Genomic DNA, 23,301 nt, shown 5'->3' on the forward strand with positions numbered 1-23,301 from the left:
TTAGGGGAAATGCAGGTTACTAATAAGGACACAAATACTGTGCCTTCTTGTACTTCTGTTAATAAAACATGTAGAGACAGATCATTAGCTTGTGTAAATTGTCACAGAATCACCCAAGGCAATAAAGTTAGGCCCCAGACAGGTCTTTTCTCTCCCTGGTAACCAATTCCATGATTTGAACTTTGAAACACATTATATGGATTTCTGTTTAAAATAACATTCTTCACTCCTGATGCTTTAGAACACCTGCCTTCATTTTCCTTTTTACTGAACTGTGAGCTTATAGTAAAAACATTCTGAAGAAAGCAACTGTAGAATTTGCTTAGATTAACAATTCACCTGTTTAAAATGTGTTTAAAACCAGAGAGCTGACATACTTGGCAGCTGTGAATAGCATCAGAGATACGTATAGACACCGTTGACACATACTTGGCTCCAGGTCAGACTTGGCAGTCAATAGTAGTACATTTTTTATAGAATCAAGAGTTTCAATAATGCTGGCAGAATTCCACTTTAATTATTTTATTCTGTCTATTTTATTTTATTTTATTCTGTCAATTGCTCAATGGTTTTGGTTAGATTATGCATTCTTCTGTTCTTGTTCCCACTGTGCATTGTTCCTGTGCTTTACTTAAAATTTGTAGTGTTTCTTCCTACATGAATGGGTATTTCAGTGGCAATGAAGTGATTTCTAAATGCATTTTCTTAAAATTATTTTTTGTTTGTTTTCATGCATGAAATCTGCTAAGAAAATACAATACAAGCCATAAACTTGATAGATAATTTTTATAATTCATCATAAAATACATACTGGAAGTTTGAAGATATTATGCTAGCCATAGTAAAATTTAAGCAAATTATTGTTCTACAGTATTGCACTAAGCAAAAAACCTAAGATTTTTAGTAAAGGGACAGTTGGGGCTTAAATCTGTGAAACAATTTTTTGTTTTCCCAACCAAAACTGACTTGGTGCATGCATAAAAATGAGTGAATCAGTTACTCATTTTAGCTTATGTACAAGCTGTGTCACTTTGTTATTGTAACCAAAGGTCAAAGTGACAGCTGAGCCTGGGAGTTGGTTTTCAGTGGGCAGCAAAAGGAGCTAGCAGTGAGGCTCATGAGTTCATCCAACTCCAAGGTGCAACTACTACTGTTGTTACTTCCACTGAATCTGAAAATTAGTAACAGCAGCTTTCTTTTCCCACAAACTGAATTCAGACTTCTGGTAAAATGCATAAACCAGCAGCTGAGGTATTTAAGTTTAGAAGCCTGTCTTTAGTGACAGCAAAGATCTCTATATGTAAGGATTTAGAAAAAAAGCAACAACAAAAAGCTACATTTTTTATCTAGGAATCACTTTTATACTATATTACTTAAAGCCAGATGGTTGAGGCTCCTTTAAGATTATAGCTGAAATTCTTTCCAGGCTTAGATCCCCCAAATCTAGCATCAGGTGAATTAAATATTGGCTTTACAGGCCCCAAAAAGCTAGCTGTGCCTAGAAGTCATGTTTGGACCAACTGAATTCTGTGAAAATATATTGAGTTAATTGATGCCAAATTTTAATATTAAGTTACAAGCTACTTTCTCAGGTTTCCATCTCTGCTATGGACTTGTTTTGGCATGCACTTATTTAATGGTGCTGCTCTGGTCTTCAAATGCTTTAACTGCTGTACCTTTGCTCCTGGAAGCCCTTCTCCTGGTGAACCTCTTTCTCCTTGAACACCTTGTGGTCCCTGAGGCCCCTGTTAATATAAGTTTAAAATAGCCTAGAATATGTATTAATCATTCAAATCAACAGCAGCATGTTCTATGACATTGTCGGTTTTAAGCACGTCTTTAAATATTGGTGTAGTTATAACCTGTTAAAAATAATACAGTAATACGATACAGTAAGTGATGAGCATTCTGGCCTGCAGCAATAACAAGGCAGACAGTTTTACTTTTCTGGTTACTTGCAAATCACAGGCTATGTAGCTGAAATTCCTATTCCTTATACTTTTGAAACTTTAAACTTTAGTTTGGTTTAAAAATTGTTACTAATCCTTATTAATATATCAATAGAATGATGAGAGATGGGGAAGCAGGTTAAAGACAATGCAGAAGAGTACTGAAGAAGCTATAGAGAGATTTGACTGTAGTTGGTGAAGAGAATAATAGCATGCCTGTCTCTTTTTGAAAGCAGATCTGATAGGAGCAGAAGGGGCAAGCAGGACAACTAAAACTTTTCACTAAATGCAAGTGCCAAACCTGTGCATATTAAGCCTGCTTCACGGCGTTTTTCTGCATCTGTTTTTTTTCCCCTCTGATTTATTCCTTAAGATTAAAAACACATCACAGTATGCTGGTACCTTTTGCTCTGCATAGCCTGAATGTGCTTCTGCTTCTTCAGCACAGAGCTTTAGAATTATGCCTAGTTTTTCGGTAAAGATAATAGCACTGCATTCAGCCATAAAAAGAAAACTCTTTTGAAGCTAATACACTTTGAAGTAAATTTTAAAAATTTAATATAATTTTTAAAATCAGAATCTCTTGGTACACCAGTACAGCTGCTGTGGCTAACAAAGATGCATATCATAAGCACCTCTTCCCTGACAAAGTAGCTCTTCCTCTGTGCTGTTACTGAAGAGACTGAGGAAGCACTACTACCCCACTTAGACTGACTCTCACCACTGGCCTTATTAGTAATGCTCTTTTCTTTGGGCTCTTCAATGAGAACTCACTCCTCTCCAATAGTGTATTTTCAAGCAGGTTTGAGATAAGTCAGTTCCGTTACCAAACCATCTTTCTGTTTTTAATGGGAGCACCTCCTTTGAAATGATTATTACAAACATTTCCTTGTCAGTGGGGAAGAGCTACTTGTGAAAAAAACCTGCACAAAATTTCCCTTGTGGTTGCACTAAGGGTCTTTCATCCAGGTAATGAGAAATTAATTTGAGTCTGCTGTATTGTAAATAGCTCAGTAAATGGTGCTGACAATTTGAAAAAAAGCTACCATAAAATTGGTGTACTGATTTTCCGATTTACCACAAAGAGGTTGAATTTACAACTAGCAGGAGTAGGAAGGGAAGAAAAAGAAGGAAAAGACTTCAGAGGCAAGCCTACTATAAATTCTGAAAGTAAATTTTTTTTTTTATTTCTCCCTCTGTTACCTCCAGTAAAGGGAATACTGGTCAAATTGTTACATGGAACCACTTACGCAGTTTGGATGTCTTTGTGGAGGTTGTTTAGGTATGACTCTTTCTAATGTTACAGTGGTTGAAATGGAGTCTCTCCCTCAAAGCCACACTGATGTTAATGTTCTAAAGATAGCAAAAAGCAGTCAGGTTCGAAGTTACTACATGTGGACTTGAATCTATCAGGGGACAGATCTATTTAAATATTTCTGTCGTTTTGCATAAGGTGTTATTTTTTCATAGCTGTTTAGGAGACTAAGGTAATTAGAAAAGTTAAGGAATTGGAAACATTTCCATTTTATTGAGGGAAATGAAAGTCAGACAATATAGTATATATGAGAGAGGACTAGTGGAAGAAAGAAAAGAGATGGTATCATTTAACACACACATATCCTTTTTTACAGGGAAGCACTGAGAATTTTTCCTTTCTGTCCTGCTTCCCTCTCACCAAATAAAAAATAGACATACCATAAGTCCTGGCTCACCAACTCCAGGTGGGCCTACAGGGCCTGGTCTTCCTGTCAAACCGGTGTCACCCTTCAAACAAAGATGCATTTTGAAAATGCCTGATTTAGGGATTTGTATGTGTGCAGCATATAACAACTCATCAGACATTCTGTGCTTGAAATACTTGATGTAGGAGAATACAGGAATGGCAGAGAAAATGTGAGTGTCCCTAGTCATACTGCATGCAGGGCCCAACAGGCACTGAACTGGTGCAGTGCCACAGCATTAGGGGATAGCCCCAGTTCTGCATTTGAGAGAAGGCAATCTTGAACCTAAGTGGTTAATTATTCCCATCATATTCCTACTACACTATGTATCACTTATTGTCCTTTTCCAAGAAGTCAGCATTTCTATCATAGTGCTTCTGTTTTCTTTATGCCAGTTATCCAAACCAACAAGCCTGTTTTTCACAGGATAATTTTAGTTTAAGACTAGGTATGCATTTTTTTTTAGCCTTACACTGCTTGGATTGAGTTAAGAGAACTGTAAGAACTACTGTAAAAAAGTTCTTTAAAGTACATACTTAAAATGTACTTCTTTTTTTTTTTACCCCCAAACAGTTTTGATCAACACACAAAATACCTTTCCAGTACCATAAAAACATCATTTAGAGACTTGACGTTTCTCATGTACCAGCAAGTATATTATCTCAGCTGTTTCAGTCTTCGTTCTTATCCTATAATACATATCATATAGAAGATGAGAGGTGCTTGTACCTTTGGACCTGGCAGTCCTATTCCAGTCTCTCCAGGCAAGCCAGGTGGCCCAGGGAGACCTCTTTCACCCTTTTCAAAGAATGAAAAAGAAACAATTCTGCTTAAAATGTTTTGTTTCATGTGGGATATAAGAGTTTTGACACTCAAAAGCTCTATGCCTCACTGTTGGCCAGCAGGCACTCTAAATATGGTGCAAAGGAGATATCAAAAGAGATACTGTCCTTCATAAACTTATTTACAAGTTTTTCTCCACAGTATTCCTTTCAGTACCTGAAGAACCCATTACCCTTGGCTGAATTATTCAGTTTAAGGATTTTCTGAGAAGCAAAGTGTAACTGTGGCCTTAATGAAGTTAAAACAGTTCCCATATTGTCTATAACACCCAGTGCTATTTACATCTTCCATTAGACTACAATGATGTCAATTCATCACAGAACCACAGAATAAATACCGGTATACCTGGAATTTACAATGGAGTGAGAAGGAAACCCAGCAAATCTTAAAGATTTAATAAATGTAAATCATATTTTTCAAACAAACAAACAAACAATATTTTATGTTTACAGAGGGGACTGTATCTTGCAGTGAAACACTGGGTGACTTCTGTGGCCCACCTTCAGAGGGCCCATTGCACCATTGCAAGCCTGTTTCCTGAATTTTACTCATCCTTGTGACTTCAAGGTATCTTCTGCTGAGCATCAGTAAACAGTGGGACTACTAATTTTGAGATATAGAATTCTTCCTGAGAATGTACAGTTTCAAGAGAAGAGTTTGTTTGAGATCCTAAACAGAATTCCTGCTTGGCACTTAGGGGGAGAAAAAAAATAAATTGAAAACTGAAGAAATGCAATGCTTACTGCTGCTAAGTGATACTCTGTGATGCTGCCATAATTTTAACTGTTTGTGAGAAAAGACTGGAGTGTGATTTGGACCTGAATCTAATACAAAGAGCAAATGAAGGCCTTTCTTAGGAACCCTGTAGAATACAAAGAGTATATGATTTGCTAGCAATGTCACATTAAACTGCATCTCCTACACAAAGGGTATGGGGTATAAAGATAAAAGCATTGTTGTGAGGCTGTAATAATACCTTTTAACATTAAGAAACAGAAGAAATAATGCAGTTCTTGCCTTTGATCCTTGCAGGCCTTCAGGCCCTTGATCTCCGGATTGTCCTTGTGGACCCTATTAAAACAGGAGTGGTTTTAATGAGATTTTTAGGCTTTCAGAACAATGGTAGCTTGAAAAACAATCTCTGATTTGCTGTAGTCTGCATGAAAATATAAGTTACAAACATTTCAGAACTGAAGCTTTTCTTTCTCATGCATGTATAGATTCAGCTACTTAATTCAGTTGGAGCTGGGACTGGTAGTTGCGGGACAGAACTTGGCTCTCCCTTTATCTGAATACAGTTAAAGGCAATCTGCAGTCAAGATTTCCTGAAACAGCTATCATTTGAAACAGCTAAGTTTCTTGGCCTTTGGTCCAGGAGTATTGGGATGAAAAGAGACTGAAGTGTTTACATATACTTCTGTGAGACAATGAAATAGTTAGGACACTGAATGGGAAATGAGTGGGTTTGGTTTTTATGGAACCGTATTTGCTGTGATCTTTGAGAGTGAATCAATTATAAGGGTGATTTATTTGTGTAGACTGCTCCTCCAAATTCTTGTTAGTTTTGCTGTTTAAGAGATAGATTTTGGATGCCTTGAACTCAGTGACTCAAAGATTCCATGGCAGTTGTGGTATGATATTATTTCAGAGGTTTTGCTCCCAGGAAACCAGGTACTGTTGTTTTTACAGTTTTGGTGTTTGTTTGTTTGTTTGTTTGGGTTTTTTTTTACCTGTAGCCCTCTTGTTCCTCTGGGGCCTACTGGACCTTCAGGACCCTGAAAGGCAAATGAAAGAAGGATACATTTATGTGTAGATTTCGTAAAAAAGACTTCTAAGTAACTTTTTGCTAAGGTATCTGTCCTGGTTTTGGCTGGGATAGAGTTAATTTTCTTCTCAGTAGCTGGTGCAGTGCTGTGTTTTGTATTTAGTATGAGAATAATGTTGATAACACACTGTTGTTTTACGTATTGTTTTAAGTAATGTTTATACTAAATCAAAGACTTTTCAGTTTCTCAGGCCCTGCCAGCAGAGGGGCTAGAGGGGCACAAGAAATCGGGAGGGGACACAGCCAGGACAGCTGACCCCAACTAGCGAAGGGATATTGCATACCATGGAACGTCATGCTCAGTATATAAATGGGGGGAGTTGGCTGGGGCAGGCTGATCAGTGCTCGGGGACTGGCTGGGCATCAGTCAGCGGGTGGTGAGCGGTTGTACTGTGCATCACTTGGGTTTTTTTTTCCTTTTGGGTTTTATTCCCATGTGCCCCCCCCCCCCCCCCCCCTTATTACAATTGCTATTGTTATTATTGGTTTTATTATTATATTTTATTTTATTTAAATTAAAATCTTAAATTCCTCTTAATCTCAACCCGTGAGTATTTCCTTTTTCCTGATTCTCCTCCCCATCCCACTGGTGGGTAATGGGGAGTGAATGAGCAGTTGTGTGGTACTTCATTGCCAGCTGGGGTTAAACCATGACAGTATCTTATTTAGATATCTTTATATTAAAATAAAAATAAAAACAAGAGAAACTCATCAGCCAGCAAGTATTGAATGAATATTTTTTAAATGGACTGTGGTAATCAGAATACAGAGTAAGAATGAACAGAGTTAATTATCAAGGACTAGTAATCCAGGATTAAACTCTTTATTTAATTTAAAATATTCACAGCAATTACACACCAAACCTTGAAGATTGGTATTAGAAACCTTGAGTTCATTTTCACCTCTCATTTCCTTTGCTTACTGTTTTAAGCTTTCTGCCTCTGTTAAAGTCAGATAAAGAGTTTTACCATTGTTATAAACAGACTTAGGCTTGGGCCTTGAGAGGAATCACATGAAAATACAGGAGCTGAGAAAGTTACTGAAAGTAGTATCCTTGATCACTTCATTTTTAAAATGGTGAGTTGTTAAATTTCCCTCAGCCTTAGAGTTAATATTTGCTTTAAATGTATCACTGTGGTTTTTTTCTGTTTTTTAACGATGTTTCCTGAAAGCTTAACAACTTTGTGGGTACTTACTCTGTCTCCTTTTATGCCTGGGATTCCACATTCACCTCTTTCACCCTAGAACAGAACAGGAATACATATTTATGAGGTGCATTGCACATATCATCCTTATTCTTTGGGTGCTTTGATTGAAAACCTAAATGTTATTCTATTCATGACATATTACAGCAATTGTGCCTTAAGATAATTTGGGAAGGGACACATCTATTAGAGCTTGTGCAGCAGTTGGTAAAATGATGTTATTGTTCATTAATAGTATTTATAAGGAATATAGTACTATACATAATAAATAATAATAACATCAAATATCTATATGTAAGCAGAAGTTCTGACTAAAAGTAGTACCTTCTCTCCTTTATATCCAGATTTCCCCTGGGAAAATAAAAAAGCAAAGCAGGTTGTGAGGATATATAACCCAAATGTAAGAATGTGAGTATTGGCACTATTCACATTCTACTCTCTCTAGAAAAACAGCATTTCAGACTATAATGAACAATTAGGTAGAAAAGGTGATCTCTGATAAACATGGCAATATGACTCTGAAAACTGCATCTACGGTCATGGTAGATGCTGTTGTATGTGTGAACAAATCTCATGAAACTGTCATTTTTGACTGGGATTTTGATGATGTAAAAGCAGATCAACTAGAGTTCATATTTCCATCTTAGTGAGAAACACGCTAAAGTAAGAAAGCAAGAAAAAAGTCACTAACTAAAAAGGATGTACTGAATAAATAAGAAAATACAGAGTGAGTCATATGTGAATGAATTCAGAGTTAAGCACTAAGAGCCTGACCCTGCTGTTACTTCCTATACATATTTCATTAAGCTTTTTCATTGCTATTACACACTGGATCCTTTATTTGCCAAGTGGAAAGTTTAAACTAACCCATAAAGATGCAGGTGGAGTGTCAATTTCTGTAATGTTCTTAGATTATCATACCAGAGCTTTTCACACTTTTAAGAGGGACTATGTATTATTAGAGAGTATTTTCTAGATCACTCTTAGAAGGAATTATTCCCTTTCTTTAAGGAATGATAATGTTTTCAGTTCTTCTAGTGTTAATGAATCATTAGGTGGTAAACCAGATATGAAATCTGCTATTATAATTAAAAACAAACAAACAAACAAACAAACACAAACAACAAACAAAATGGTGTTTTTGCCTTGAACGAACACTGCTCATTGGAGAAGAAAGGAAAAAAATCTTTTTTTACCTCTATTCCATCTCGTCCTGGGATTCCATTAAGACCTGGCTCCCCCTATGAATAAACCAGCATCAAGATCAGTGAAATCATAAGAAGATAGTATTGACCTGATTATCTGAATAGATATCTCAGTGTAATACAGGAAGCACACAAGATCCCTCTTTTTATACTCTGATGATTTTATGCGTTAGATATGATTTTAATTTGTAAAGAATCTTAGTCTTTACTACAGTAAAAGGGGTAGGTGATGTTTAAGAAATTCACACGTCGAAAGTACATGGGCATGATTAGGATAGTCATTCCATATTAATGAAATACCAAACCTTTTTCCTAAATCTGAAAAATCACATCACCTTTGCTCCTTTCAGGCCTGGAGCTCCATCATCCCCAGTGCGACCCTTTTTACCCTGAAAACAACAAAATACAATTCTTATAATATACATTAGTCAAATAATTTTATTTTACAATATATACACCTTTTATATATAATTAGGGTATTTGCTTCCTATAGATTCATTTTTAAAAATCTGCATTTTCTATAACCTTGAAATTGAATTTCTGGAAGCAGCATGACCAACTCAATAGGCAGCCATTTTTCTTTTTCGTCTGTTGTGAACAGAAATTGTTCAGGTCTCCTCTGAAGAAAAGAGGTGATCAGATGTTTCTGTGGCTACCTAGCCTGCCAAGTGCCAAGTTTTGTTTTCTTTTGAAATCTTTGAGCTGTATGCTTTTAAGAGCTACTTGTGCTCTCCATGTAAAGGCATTGAATAACAACCCAAACAAAACTGCTGTCTGCACACAAGAGGCTAAATTTTCAATTTACTGTGCAGGATAAAACTGGTGTGTATTTCTGTTTATGTATGTATAGGATGTTCAGGTGAAAAAGATAAGGATGGGCAGATGTCTAGGGCTCTGTTTGACACTGTCCCTTCACCTTAAGTAAGTGCTATAACATACTATGGTGCTTTAGTTCAAAGCATTCAACTCCAAGAGTTTTTTTTTAAAACTTAAACCCTGCAGTCTGGATCACCAAACCTTGTATGAAGCAATCCCCTAGATTTGGTTAGGGGTTCTAGTCGTCAGACTAGTCTGAAAGAAGTCCAGTCTATTTTACCCTCTTTACAAGTCTGTTATCTCAGTTATTCCTAATGATTCGGCTTCTTGATCTCTCTCTTGCTTTTAGAGAGCTTTTCAGATATTAATGTTTGATTTGGGGCTAGTTAGATGGTGTCTGATGGTAAGAGATGAATTACTGTTCCACACAGGAGAGTTGCTCCTTCCTGCCCTTTAAACTGCTGTGGCTAAAAGGAGAGCCTCACCACATCACACTGTTCTTTTTTTCAGAGGGAGCATCTCATGGCATTCTCAGATCTCTCTGGTATGACATTAGCATGCAAAATAACTTTGGAGGACTATATATTGAACCTTGAACTTCTGCTGTCTCAGGATTTGGGTTCAAATAATTTCCTAAAAAAATCCAACAATGAAATAAATATGGATTTATACTGTATATCAGTTATTTGAGAAATGACAGCTACTTACAGCTGGGCCAGGAAGGCCTCTTTCCCCCTTCTCACAGTTACATGTAGCAGCCTGGGAACACTTTAAATGAAAATAGTTCAAATCAGCACATTTTAAAAGAAGAGACAGAAAACACATGGACATTACTTTTAAGTTACTGTATGGCTAGTCTGAGTATACCAGTAATGACCAGAAGCCAGTTATATTTACATGTTTTATGGAAATCTTTTAACTGTCAGTTTAGTACTTGTCAGGAATGTGGCCTCCTATACTCCACTCAAAAATCCTTATCATTCCTACTCTTGAAATTTCAATCATCTTGATAATGGCTTTACCTCCAAGCTTTTCACAAGGCTGGTTTATTGATATGCTGTGTTTATCACTGCAAATTTGTTTTAATCACTAGTCACTGTAGAGATAGCCAAGACAATGAGGTAAGAAAACATCTTCATCCTACTAGTGAAGACCACTTCACTATACGTAGGATAGATCACAGTTTAGCTCTAGTGTGATCTATAAACAAAAAATGTTATAGATGAAGACTTTAATCCAATTAATGCAATCCATTATAATAGTTTCTAATCTTTCTTTTTCTTCTGTCATCTCTACCAATATGTGTCCTCGTCAGACATCATTGTGATATGTAGTTATGTGAGTTTTAGGATCTTTTTTAAACTTTAAACCATTGCATAACATAAAATTATTACAGATACTGGGTTATTTTTGGAGAAGGAATAAGGAATATTGGGGGGGTTTTGTTTGTTTTATTATTTATTAAACCTCCACTCAGCTTGGAGATGTCTAAAAGTGAAGGTTTTAAATATAAAGCTTATCTGAATATCCCAATTAGTAACAATATATCCTCCAAGGGTAACATTGAATGTCTTACTACTTCAGGATTTATTTTGACAGAGAAAAATCAACATGCCAGTGGAAATGAGTGAAAAATAAAATTCTTCAAGTTTTACAGACCCTTATTTAGCAGTCTCGTTGAGCTGCTCATCAGAACAGTCTTTGCCTGAGATAACTGTACCTTAAGCAGGACTAACATCTTTAAAAGGAAAGCTAACTTAATTGCCCCCAAAATGGCAGCGAGACCTACTAATGCCTGCAGTCTGGGTGACACAGTATGGACAAACTGGGAAAGTGCAATGATGGAGCTTTGAGTTCCTTTCCTTTTTTATACTCTGTTCCATGGGAAGAGCATTAAGGGCTATAACTGCACCCGATTAAGCCCTGTGTCATGTTTCTTACTCACTGAGTCTGTTGAATGATGTGCCAAGACATATCAGCAAATTCTTGCTAACCTGAATACTCACATGTTGTTCTTTTTCAACTTTGAAAATAAGGAGGGAAAGTAAATGATACTAGGATAGCAAATTAAAGCTCTGTCCTGCAAATACAAAAGCATGTTTTACTTGAAGGCAGTTCCATTAGACTCAATATTTAACCAACTTCCTAGCAATTTTCTTGAATTATGTTTCCATATAATTGTAAATGTCTGTAATAAGCAGTAGTTCTGTACAGAAAAAAACCCCAAAACCTTACCTCTTCCTCAGACAGGTCTTTCTGTAAAGACAGATATTCAAAACAACATTAGGAACTTAAATCCAGCTCTGCAGGAAGGACACTGAAAGATGTTAAAATAAATTGCTTCACCAGCTAGTTAATTAAAGTATGCAATTAACATACTAACAATTAAGTTTTAATTTCTGAGAAACATTCTAGCAATCTCCACATTCCAAAAAAGTTTAAATCATTTAAATTCTTATTACAGATTGTAGTAAGACTGCACAAATCACTGACTCTCCTTGTCCAGCCATAATTTGCTAAAATTACAATGATAAACAGAGCTAAACAACATAGTTAACTAGGTATATGGGAACAACACACCCAGACACTACGCTGTTTCCGAAGTGGGAAATGGCAGCAGTAGGAGTGAGTGATGCGTACTCTACACTTGAGAAGCTCTTCTATGCATACTGTTAGGCACACACAAAATGAGAACAGTAAGAACACCCTAGAAAATATTTGACTTTGACAGTGATCACACAAAGTTATCGTCATCAAATTATATCTGTTATTTTTTTAGAAGATCTTTACAGCTTAAACATCCACATAAAATGCATTCCTCCCACTTCTCACAACTGATGTAATCTCTTGAGAGCCCATATATGTGTTGATGAGCAGCAAGGCAATACACATCTCTGAAATTCACATGTATGAACATACAATTATGCCAGATCCATTATTTAAACCAGACAGCAGCCGTGTTCTCAAAAGAAGGCACCTAAGGATGGTTGCCTGTTTGGAACAGGTAAAATAAAGTGTGTTTAGTCACTTGATAGGTGTTTACTGTGATACAGAAAGCAATGGAAATACCAGAGAAGATGGGAAGGGTGATATGAGGGGAAACCAATGCAGAGTGGCAGGCTGTTCGAAGTGAGGGACAGGCATACAGGAAGGCCAGCTTGTCTACATGCCCTAGACTTGAATGAGATCATTCAGGTGTCTGTTTCACTGCAGAAGTCTCCTGGCTGTTATTGCTATTTCTTTTTTCTATCTCTATGCATGCTTACATCAGAACTTCATCCACAGCTTGCATCACCAGATTAATAGATTAGAAGACGGCTCTGTTCTCCATACTTGGCAGGGAATGGTTTTCATAAATTAAATTCACATGCAGAAAAGAAGTACCCAAGCAAAACTTCAAGCTCAGTTTACACATTTCCCCTTGATTGTTGTGATCAGGTTTTTCACTGAAATATCAGGATGTCTATGGCTACGTTCAGATTTTATCTAAATTGACCTGTCTCCATTAAGGTCTACAAATTTACTACTGCAAGAGCTGCCTCTTTTTTGGTACAAAAAGCAATGTCACATTCCCACTTGCTACAGAAGAAAGCACTAGGATGTCAAAAATTGGTTGTTTTTTTTAATAAAGGAGATTTAAAATACCTTCCTTAGGAGGAAAAACAGAGATAAAAATAACTTCGCAACAGGTCCCTAATTCAGTTTCCAACTTCAAATATTTTGGCTGGCAAGATCTAAATGGTGGGGAGAGAAAGGAAACCTGTACTTTGGCACAGTGGTCTCATTAATAAGTGGGCCACTTTAACATGTACAAAGTACAGGTTTCTTCAATAGCATAAGCATTTCAAAATATTGGAAATAAGACCATTTTTTACATATGTTCCTACAACTATTTCAAATTATGAGAAAGCATACATACCATTTCTTTGAGAACCTTTTCCATAGTTTCTTTCTCCTGGAGGTTGAAAACGAACCTGGATGCTGGGATGCTGGCCAGGAGCCGGAGCTTGGCAGCATTGCTAACCTCCTCAGCCACTCTGGTCATTCCCATCATGAAAAATACAATTCCTTGGTGTTTAGCATCAGCTGTAGCTGCAAAAATGTCTGGGTTTCTTGGATGGTCCACTCCATCAGTGAAGAACACAGCTACTTTTACACTACCTGGAGTCCCTTCAGTCAGGTAGAGTTGTGTGAGGTTAGTTATAGCATAAGTTGTGTAGGTGCCATGACCTATGTAGGTGATGGGAGCAATGTGGGATTTGAATGCCTCAGGACCTTTCCAGTCATGGAAAGTTTGCTCTATGAAAACAGTGCTGCTGTACTGAAGTAAGGCCATCCTCCAGCTAAGGGTACGTCCAGAACTAAGCTGCAGACTTTTCATTCTGTCCACTGTTTCCAGTACAAATTTTTTCTGCTGTTCATGATTATAGTCCTTAGCACTTTCAGAGCTGTCCAGTAAAAAAGCAATCTCCAGAATGCAATCTTCATCTAGAATAAATAGGTACCATAGGTGAGTGGAGTGATTTTATACTGTATCTCATTCTACCCTTACCCTTACATGTATTTGAGGCTTCAAAAGTGGGAATGCAATTATGGAAATCAAAACATCTGTGATCACAAATGTGAGACTCTCATGAAGATAGAGCATGTAGAGACTGAGGAACTTGCTCCAGAACAGATGTCCTGAGGTGTAAGGAACTGAAGGTGAGGTGATGTCATGTAATATGAAATGAGGACTGTTGTAGTGGTTTTATACATTCATTCTGCCCTTTTGCCTGGGATTTTTCTGAATATCCTACCAGGATGAGGACTGGGAACATGGAAGTCAACTACAGAAAAAATGAGTCTTAGCGAATAAGACACTGGAATGTGATCTGACAGAGCTAGATTTTGTCCCTGGTACTGACCCTTACATCCAGTGGCATTAAAGTTTCCAAAAGCAGGATCTGCAGAGTATTAATTTTCTGAACTACTGATGACATTACTTTTATAGAAATACAGTTATAGGGGCTACTATTGTTGTGACAGTAACAGGCTATCAGCCAAATCATAAAAAAGCCTAGAGGTAATCTCGTTTTCTGAGATATACAAAAGGTGAGGGAAAAGACAGGAATAAAAAGATGAAAGTGCAAAAATAAGGCATGTGAAAATTAGGATGTGGCAAGCCTCATGGATTATAAGCACTATATTAGAGTGCAAGTTAGCCATGAGTTACTCCAGAGGTTGGATATGAGGTTAGTCCAGAGTCCAAATAAATGAATCAGGAACACACACACATCTCCCCACCCATTTTAAAATGACAATATTCACCTTGATCACTTGGTCTGGGATATTTTTCTACAGTATTTGACAGAATGTGTTTAGGATTTGGTCTTCTCAATCCATATTTTTTTTCGTCCCTGAGATTTTCTGCTAAAAACTCATGGTGTTCAAGTATCCACAAAAGCCACCAGAATCTGAAGAACATCATTTGTTTGGTTTCTGTTTCCTAAACAACACAAATAATAATACAGAAGTACAGCAGTAGAAGGATAATAAAACGTTATTCAATTTTTCCCCAACAGGCTGCTTAGCAAGCTGTATTTTAAAATATAGACCTTAAAAATGAACTGATTTTGTTTTCTTTTGGTAAGATCTTCTCCAAAATGTATAATAAATAATAAACAGAGACATATTGGAGTAATTTTCAAGCACACTGCATGTAATTCTAGCACATGACAAACTGGAGACAGACATTTTACATACTTCTCTTTCACTGCCTGGTAGTGTTTGTACAACCAGCACTTCTCAGAAACCTTAACCTTGGCTGTACCCATGTGGATGCAGTGTGAATCCCAAGTGTAATTCATAGGGGTGTTTTTTTAAAACATGCGTTTTCCAGAGCTGGCATGGAGAGAAGGAGGTATAGAGGCAGACCTGAGTTTTTCTCTGTTCAATCTACTTAAGAACTGAGGGTCGTGCATACTTCTTGCTGTCACAGCTCCCCTGTCCTCAGCAGTCCTACAGAGAAACGGTCATGGCCTGAGGGTGCTGTCCAGGCATGAATGTACCTGCTGCGCAACCTGGGAACATGCGGGCCTGGAGTGCTGAGCCCAGGCTTGGCAGCTACCTAGTGATAGGACTTTTTCCTTCTGCAGGGACCAGACCTGTTTGTCCTGAGCTCGCAGGCATACCTGGAGCTCACAGGCTGCTCAAGGGCTAACAAGTCAGTCCTGCCCCACTTCGGTTTCATTGTCATCTCCCTGCAAGCTCTCCCCAGGTAGGCACAACATGTAGCAAAAGGGCAGCTCAGTGGCAAGAACAAACCTGGCAGGACTGAGCATCTCACAGAAGTCCCTAACACAGCCATGTCTTCAGGGTTTCTCACCTCCTGCTAGTTTAGGGCAGGTATTCTGGTGCCCGGAGACACAGAGAGGACAAGGGGTACTTACCTCGATGTTCCTAAGCAAAAGGCTGCAGAGATGCAGGGTGCTGCCCTGGGCTCACTGGCTGCTGCGTTGCTCTCCCTGTGCTGGATGCTCTGTGAGGAAAGGAGAGAGAAGCTGGGCTGCAAGATCCTGTGAGAATCGGTGTCGTGTGTCAGGAGGGGCCAGCCGACAGAGGCAAAGAGAAAGGGGAAGAACAGCAATCCTGGCTCCCCCTTCTCACACCCACCCACTCCTCCCCAGGCTATGCACATGCATCCTAGTTAGACCCCCACAGCCATTTCCACACATAAATCCTCATCCATACTTGCACGTGTACAGAAGTGGACTGTTCTCACCCCAACACACTTCCCTCCACACCAGCCCAGTTGTGTTCACTCTCTTCCCCCATCATTACCACACACCTTTCACCCCCATACTTCGTACATCTGCTCTGGCAAGGCAGCTTTTGGTACTGGACATCATGTTTTCAATATCATCATAGCAGTCCATGTCTGTAGGATCCATTTCAGACTTAAATGAATCTGCTCATAATGAGTGATTCCTGTTACTGCTGCAGCAGAAAGGTATTTACTCAGTTGCTGGTGAGATTGCCAAGCATGAGGATGTCAAAAAAAGCAGACCACTCTGAAAGCTGTACAGTTTTACCAGGCTTGTGTGTCACACCTACCCTTTCAAAGACTGTAATAGTTAGAGAACAAGGACTGACACATAGTATAAGGCCTTCAGAATCTAAGCTAGGTGGCTATGGATCCTGAAGACCATCTCTTTTACCAGTAATTGCAGCTTGTCACCTAGTTCTTCAAACAGCCTCAAAAAGCTTTTGGATTACAAGTGAACATGTTAAACAAGTAGCTCTTTTCCACAGAAATATATACCTTTTTGTTTTTTTTTTCCTGTGGACCCATCATTTTTCACCTATATGCAAAGAGGACTCAATGCTAACTGCTGTCCTCCTTTCCATTGTAAGTGCCTAGCAGCTCAGCCCATTTACGACAGTCACAGCCAGGGATGCTGAGGGGATTGTGCAGAAATGTGAAACTTTGGCTCAAAGTTAAATAGGCAGGAGGGACTGGTAGCACAATGTAGCTGGATGCTGAGGCCATTTGCCCAGATTCTAACCCTGTTTTCTATTTTCCATCTTTGCCACCAGTAATTAGTGCTGAATTGGAGAACTAGGGTGGCTGAAGTGCAGCTCTACGTATTGTATGGCTGATCATACTTACCTAAGCTGAAACTAGCTCAGATACTGCTATCTGTGTTACAGTTACAGCTAAGAAATAATCTTTCAAGATTGGAAAGAATTGATGTCTATTTCTCTTCAGCCGCTTTTATTTTTCCATGCTTACGCTGATATATTTAGATTTTGATTAAGGCAAGGAATGAAAAGGCAATTTTTTGCCCTTTAGGGAATACAGATAATATGGTGTTTAACTGAAATAGATACAATAAATCTCACATAGTCTCTAAATCTTACTGAGAAAAATTCTAATTCTAGCAAGAAAAAACATGTTAACTATGGTTGGGATTGTGCACCTCCCGTAAGCAAAACATTGTCATTCTTTCATTTTCCCTGCTAATTCCTACCTTAAAACATAGCTGGCAAATAATTTCTTAATTAGTCAACTATTCTGCTTGTATGTTTAGTAGCAAGTTCTGGCTTCAGGATATTTCCTTTTATTAATGAATGATGTTTACCCTCAGGACAAATTTTTCTTCTTTTTTCCCCAGGTGCAGCTTTAAAAGCTTCCTTTTAAAGGAGTGGGGCCTCTGCATTTTTATACCAATGTTTGCATGGGATGCACATGGTATTATTCCATCCAGAATTCCAGGTATGTGACATACCATACAGTACACTTCTAGACTTGCAGTCTTCTGAAGTTGTGTTGTTCTCAATACCTGCACTATTCTTATGGTGACAGTTTATCAAAACCTAAATTATACCGATGTAAAATATGTATGCATTTGTTGGAAGAAGGGTTCGCCGGAGTCAAGAAGACGCTCAATATGAGTTATGCATCTTGCTCAACTTTATTAGTTTCTAACACTACTTATATAGAACCGATACACATGCATATTCGTAAAGCAGAAATATAATTGGTTAGTAGTTTCTAAACATGCGCGGTTCTCACACCCCTAATTATCATGACTAAAATAAGCATTCTATCCATGTAGCTAATTGTGTTGCTGTGCTTCAGCCTTGTAGTTTGTTACTCCCTATTTTCCCATACTGGTCCCTATCTTTCTTGGCCCTGCACCTGCTTTCCCAGCATCTGTATCTTGTTACAGCCACGGCCTGTTGGCACAACATAATTACTTGGTCTCAGGATTCAAGAATAGCTCAAGGCTACCTTTCTTGTTAACTTCAGCACAGCAACTTCAGTACCATTCTGATTACAGGCCTATTCTAATACCAGGCCTGGATTGTGCAGATCTTCAGAGATTCTAAGGCCATGCTTCTGCAGCCATTCTTCTACATGCATTGATGCATCTGAGATAACTCTAAAAATAAAAATTAACAGCAAGATTTCTTGCCTCATTTACTACAGACTTTACCAAGTGCTTATTTAACATTTGAAAGGCATTACACTGTATGTATTTTTAAAATACAATAAGTGTCTTAAAAGCTATGATTAGGAATATTCATGCTGTCATTTAAATTTATAAATTTACTGCTAGAATTCAATTCAAGTTTTTTTGTAAAGGAATAAAAATGTTTCATATTTTATCTTATGGAATCTAGACATCAGATGCTTCAGCACACAATAATTACATTTCTATTCACCTACTATTTAAGCATATTTAAGTATCTTTGATGTCTCTGGGAGATGACACTACAGACTAAGTTGGGTGCACCTACCCCAGCTCACAAATGCTTCCAACATGACTGTAGTTGGTGTTGAGATTGGTACTCTTTGCAGAAGCCAAAGACTGAAATGAACGTAAAGGCTACGTCACAATTGCACCAACTGAAGCTGAGGTTACAAATACTGCAGCATATCTAGGTCTTTGGATTTTTTTCCATCACTGTTTGAAATCCAAGAGTTCTCAGCTGTCTGATCTCAGTATTTCAATCTGAAAAATAAGGCCTGACATTTTTTTCAAAGAATAAAGGGGTATGTGAAAGCAATTTAAAACCACAGCTAAACAGGCTATACTCAAAGGGAATTCCTTATAATTTTAGAACCATGAGGAGAGATATCATGAAGAAAGATACAGTCATTCTGCAAGTGAGTGTGTTTAAGCACTATTAAGAAGGGAAACCAAAGTGATATTACACTCCTTTATCACTGCCGTTACCATCGCATAGGTGGTGACAGCTTCAGAGCTACAGGAGGTTGCAAGGCCAGTTTGAAGGGACACTGAATGAAGAACTGAGGCTTAGAAATGCCAGTTGCTGGGTGTAGCAGCAGCCCCCACTATCACTTCCCAATGGGCAGAAGCAGCAGCAAGCCTGACTTACAGATGTCTTTCCCTGTGCTGTCTTCCTCGTCTGTCTCTTTCCTCTATCTGTGGGTAGCTTCATCCATTGTTTAGCAAAATTCAGTACATTATTGAGAAGTTTTGTTTAATTTCAGGTAAATTGGATTAGCTAATTTCTGCTAGCATGATATCGTGTCACTAGAATGTGACAGAGCCCTGACTAGTCCTTCTTCAGCTGTCCAACAAGCCTGCAACAGGACTGGAGATGGAGTGATCACGAGCCAACATAGCTCGCAAAATACCATCTGAATATTTCTATATATGCTAAAGGAACACTCATCCACCAGAGAGGCCAGTTTTTAGGAGCAGCATGAAGCAGACAGAACATGCTTCTGATTTTCCTCTGCTATGATGGTAATTTTTTTTGTCCCAAAGAGCTTGACATGATGCTTCTGAAATGTGTTTCCATTTTTTTGCCACCGCAGTGTGCATAATGCACATATCTTGTCTGCTGTGAACTGTTAAAAATATGCACAGTTCACACAATCTTCTAGCATTTCATGTCCTCAAGACAGTCTTGACCATTTAACCTGACTGCATAATGCTGTAATGGTATTTCAAGAATATTTATTTCATTATACTATACATGTCAGTACATGACCAAAGTGCCCATAAGAAACAAAAACCTACCTGACTTGAACTCATAAAATAATGAAAGCACACAGTTTACAATATTTTGAATCCTGATATTAAAGGGCAATGTTATAAAGAATGTGGTTCGCAGTCCTGTAAGTTGTATCACGTGTGAATTTTAGGAAAAACAGATCAAAAGTTCAAATACTCAAAGTAATTGAAAAAGAGAATTTAAAAAATCAAAACTTAACCTCACTGAACATTGTATCTCAAGAAGGATAAAATAGAAACCTGCATTTTATCTTTTGACTGCAAAATGTGTTCTAGTGGATTTGACAGCTCAGGATTCAGGCTGAATAGTCAGCTGAGTATGGTAAGTTTTGACAAGTTGACTTCTATTTGCCAACTGTTGTGGCTGCCCTTTTAAAAAATGTTTAATGTGGACCTATGTTCTGTGACAAAACCTGATTGTTCTGTACAAAAAATAATCTCTTAATGGTACAGCCTTATAAAAACCTATAATGAAATCTTGGTGTATGCAAAGGTAGTGGCAGAATTACTGATTCCAGTGAGGTCAGGATTTTGTCTTTGCTATTTGGTACAAATTTTGAGCATGTAGTCTGAAAGAGCTGATCAAAGCAAATCAGCTTTATTGTGTTTTGATCTAAACCCACTGTCATGGAAAGTGCTGTAAGCAAGGTCTTTGATGTCAGAGAGTTTCTCTTTGTGTAACTTCCAACAGATTTTAATGATTCTTTGGGACTGAACTGGTAAACATGGCCTTCTCTTTTGCAGCTGGTATGAACCTGGCTCTCCATCTTCCCCTTTTTTAATACTGCTGTTCTGCAACATGTTTCAGGAGGTGCAGCGAGAAAACTTAAACTCTAACAAGGCATAGAAGGGAAAAGGTTGTCTTCAGTACTTTCCCATTTTATCTCTATGTAATACAGCCAAAACCTCACTCTTAGCATTTTGGTGGTAAGTAAATACTCATCATCTGTCTGTGTGTAATACCAATATATTAACTTTTGTGTTGTTTTGATAATATTTGTTTATTTCTACTTTTATTCTAATAGTTCTGCTTTCATTTTCAGTTTCCTTCACTAAGAGATATTTTCCACCTTACTGCCTAAGTACATAAACGCATCTATACATGCGTAACAGTTATTCTCAAAAGTATTAGTAACATTCAGCTTAACAAGGGAATTAACACATATAAATAAAAGAGTACAGATACATTTTTAACATATTAAATATTTGACTGAACATTTGCTGATATTAAATACTCTTAAAACAAAACCTAAACCAAATCTTAAAGATCTGATTTGCTACATTGATGCCAATGAAAATGTACCTAGACAAGTGATTATTTTGAACTTGCTTTTGCATCTCAGTTACTTCTTTTTGTAAAGTATACTTTGCACAGCTATTCTCCTCCACCTGTCTGATTTTCAACAGCATAGCTGCAATTAGCAGTACAAAACTTTTTTACACTATTCCTTTTTAAATACAGTAATTACATTTTTCATGATTGGAAGCTCATATATTTTGATGGGAGTTGCAATAAAAAGCAGATGCTTTAATCTCACCTAGCACATTTAGAGAAGATATTAACTGAAAACTGGAAAAGGAATTACTTTTCTGGAAATCTATTTAGCAAGTTAAAGCATGTTGCTGTAGGTAGTACACAGTATTTTGCAAATGAAAATGATAGAGATTTGGTAGAAAAAGTCAAGTTCCCGTTCTAAAGTTGTAATCCTTTTAATATTAGGGATAGATTTCATCTTTCAAGAGAGGGGATTATTTATAGTGTTGTAAAAATACAAACATTTATCTTACAACTGTTGTTGTCAGTATGACTCTAAACTTGCTAAATACGGGAATTTGCATCTTTTGATCCACAGATTTTTTTAAAGTGTTTGTAAAAGTATGCATTGGACTCTGAGCTCATAGAAGTAATTGTGCTAGTAAACTAGCTCTCAGAGCCCTTAGTGGAATAGTAAGCCTTAATGGTCCTGGCCAGCTTCACCTGATACCCCCCCCCACACCCTTGGCCATGGGTCTGGGGCCTCTATTTCAGCTCAGCCTGTGGCCATCGGTCCTTGCCCTAGTGTGCTGTGGGATGTCGGTCAGTGGCTCTTTCACAGCCTTGCCTAGATATGCTGTGGCTGATGTCCTGTCCCTGTAGGGGTGCCTGATACACTGAGCCTGCCTAGCTCCTTTGCTGGGGGCAGTGGGATGGGCCCTGTGCTTCTGACCCACTGGGGAGCCCCTGTGCCCCCTGCCCTGGGGATGCAGCTGGCCACTACTGCTCCTGGCAGAGCTGGTGCTGCTATTTACAGCTTGGCATGAGTGCTGGTAGGCACTGGGATGCCAGTGGGTGTATTTTTTCACAACCCCTTCGGTGAGCTGTGTGAAACATCAGCCCTGTAATCCCTCGTTTGTTTGCACCTAAATGCTACGATACTGGAGCTGAGGGCAGGTCTTCACTCTCATACATAAACTAGCACAACTCCACCTCATTTAGGGGCTTTAAAAAAGGCAAGTATGTTTAAACATCTGTTTATAAATGAGAATTTATAAAATGTAACTAAGAGAGTTGCTTCTGTGGAGCAATGTTATGAGGAACTGATCTATTCATCCATTTTGTACGGTGTTGGAACAGCTCTTTCCTTTAAGTGTGCCTGTAGTACGCTCCACAGATAGGTTTTTACACGTGAGTATGCGTTACCTGCAGGAGCCTGGATTATGGCTTTCTTAATGAAATGCAATTATTATTGAATGGTATTGCACAGGTACAATTGACAGCAGATGGCAGTGTTTAATCCTGCCTATTCCTAAATATTTGGAGCACCAAGCCTACTGAACCTTGCTGGTTAGCCTTTATAAAGTGCCTTTAAGCTCTGTGCCTGATTTTGTATCTGAGTGTTGCAGGACTTTATTAGGTGGTTGAGACATTACAGAATAGAAGGTGGGTTAAGATGTACAGGGATAAAATGAAACTTGGTAAAAGCTGCGTTGCGTGGGACCTCTTAAGAGAAGCGAATAGCTGTGCCCGCTCCCAGGCCTCGGCTTGCAGCGCCTGGCTGCCGGGCCGGGATGCGAGGCCCGCGGTGCCGGGGCCGGCAGGGACAGCACGGCCGAGGGCCGCCTGAGGCGCAGGGGGGGCGGTGGCCGAAGCAGTGCATGCTGGGAAACGTCGTTTGCAGCGGGGCGGGCGGCTGTGGGGCTTTTCCCGCCGGCTGCGTGCTGACTG

General features: G+C 38.4%; 1 protein-coding gene across 1 annotated transcript in view; it reads right to left on the bottom strand.

Moving 5' to 3' along the window:
- The window catches only part of LOC308068431 (uncharacterized protein), a 45,695-nt gene extending 22,395 nt beyond the window's left edge, over window positions 1-23,300 (bottom strand). The window contains exons 1-13 of the mRNA XM_080399056.1: window positions 14,875-23,300; window positions 13,484-14,052; window positions 11,800-11,820; window positions 10,273-10,332; window positions 9,084-9,137; window positions 8,740-8,784; window positions 7,868-7,894; window positions 7,535-7,579; window positions 6,244-6,288; window positions 5,531-5,584; window positions 4,400-4,468; window positions 3,645-3,713; window positions 1,677-1,745 (exon numbers count right to left, since the gene is read on the bottom strand). Of these exons, the coding sequence (XP_080255182.1) occupies window positions 1,677-1,745; window positions 3,645-3,713; window positions 4,400-4,468; window positions 5,531-5,584; window positions 6,244-6,288; window positions 7,535-7,579; window positions 7,868-7,894; window positions 8,740-8,784; window positions 9,084-9,137; window positions 10,273-10,332; window positions 11,800-11,820; window positions 13,484-14,052; window positions 14,875-15,034 (1,287 nt within the window). The 5' untranslated portion in view covers window positions 15,035-23,300. The remainder of the gene's footprint in view (window positions 1-1,676; window positions 1,746-3,644; window positions 3,714-4,399; window positions 4,469-5,530; window positions 5,585-6,243; window positions 6,289-7,534; window positions 7,580-7,867; window positions 7,895-8,739; window positions 8,785-9,083; window positions 9,138-10,272; window positions 10,333-11,799; window positions 11,821-13,483; window positions 14,053-14,874) is intronic.
- Window position 23,301: the final 1 nt, after the last annotated feature.

The sequence above is a fragment of the Falco punctatus genome (genome assembly GCF_963210335.1).
Source record: "Falco punctatus genome assembly, chromosome: 8".
NCBI lineage: Eukaryota > Metazoa > Chordata > Aves > Falconiformes > Falconidae > Falco > Falco punctatus.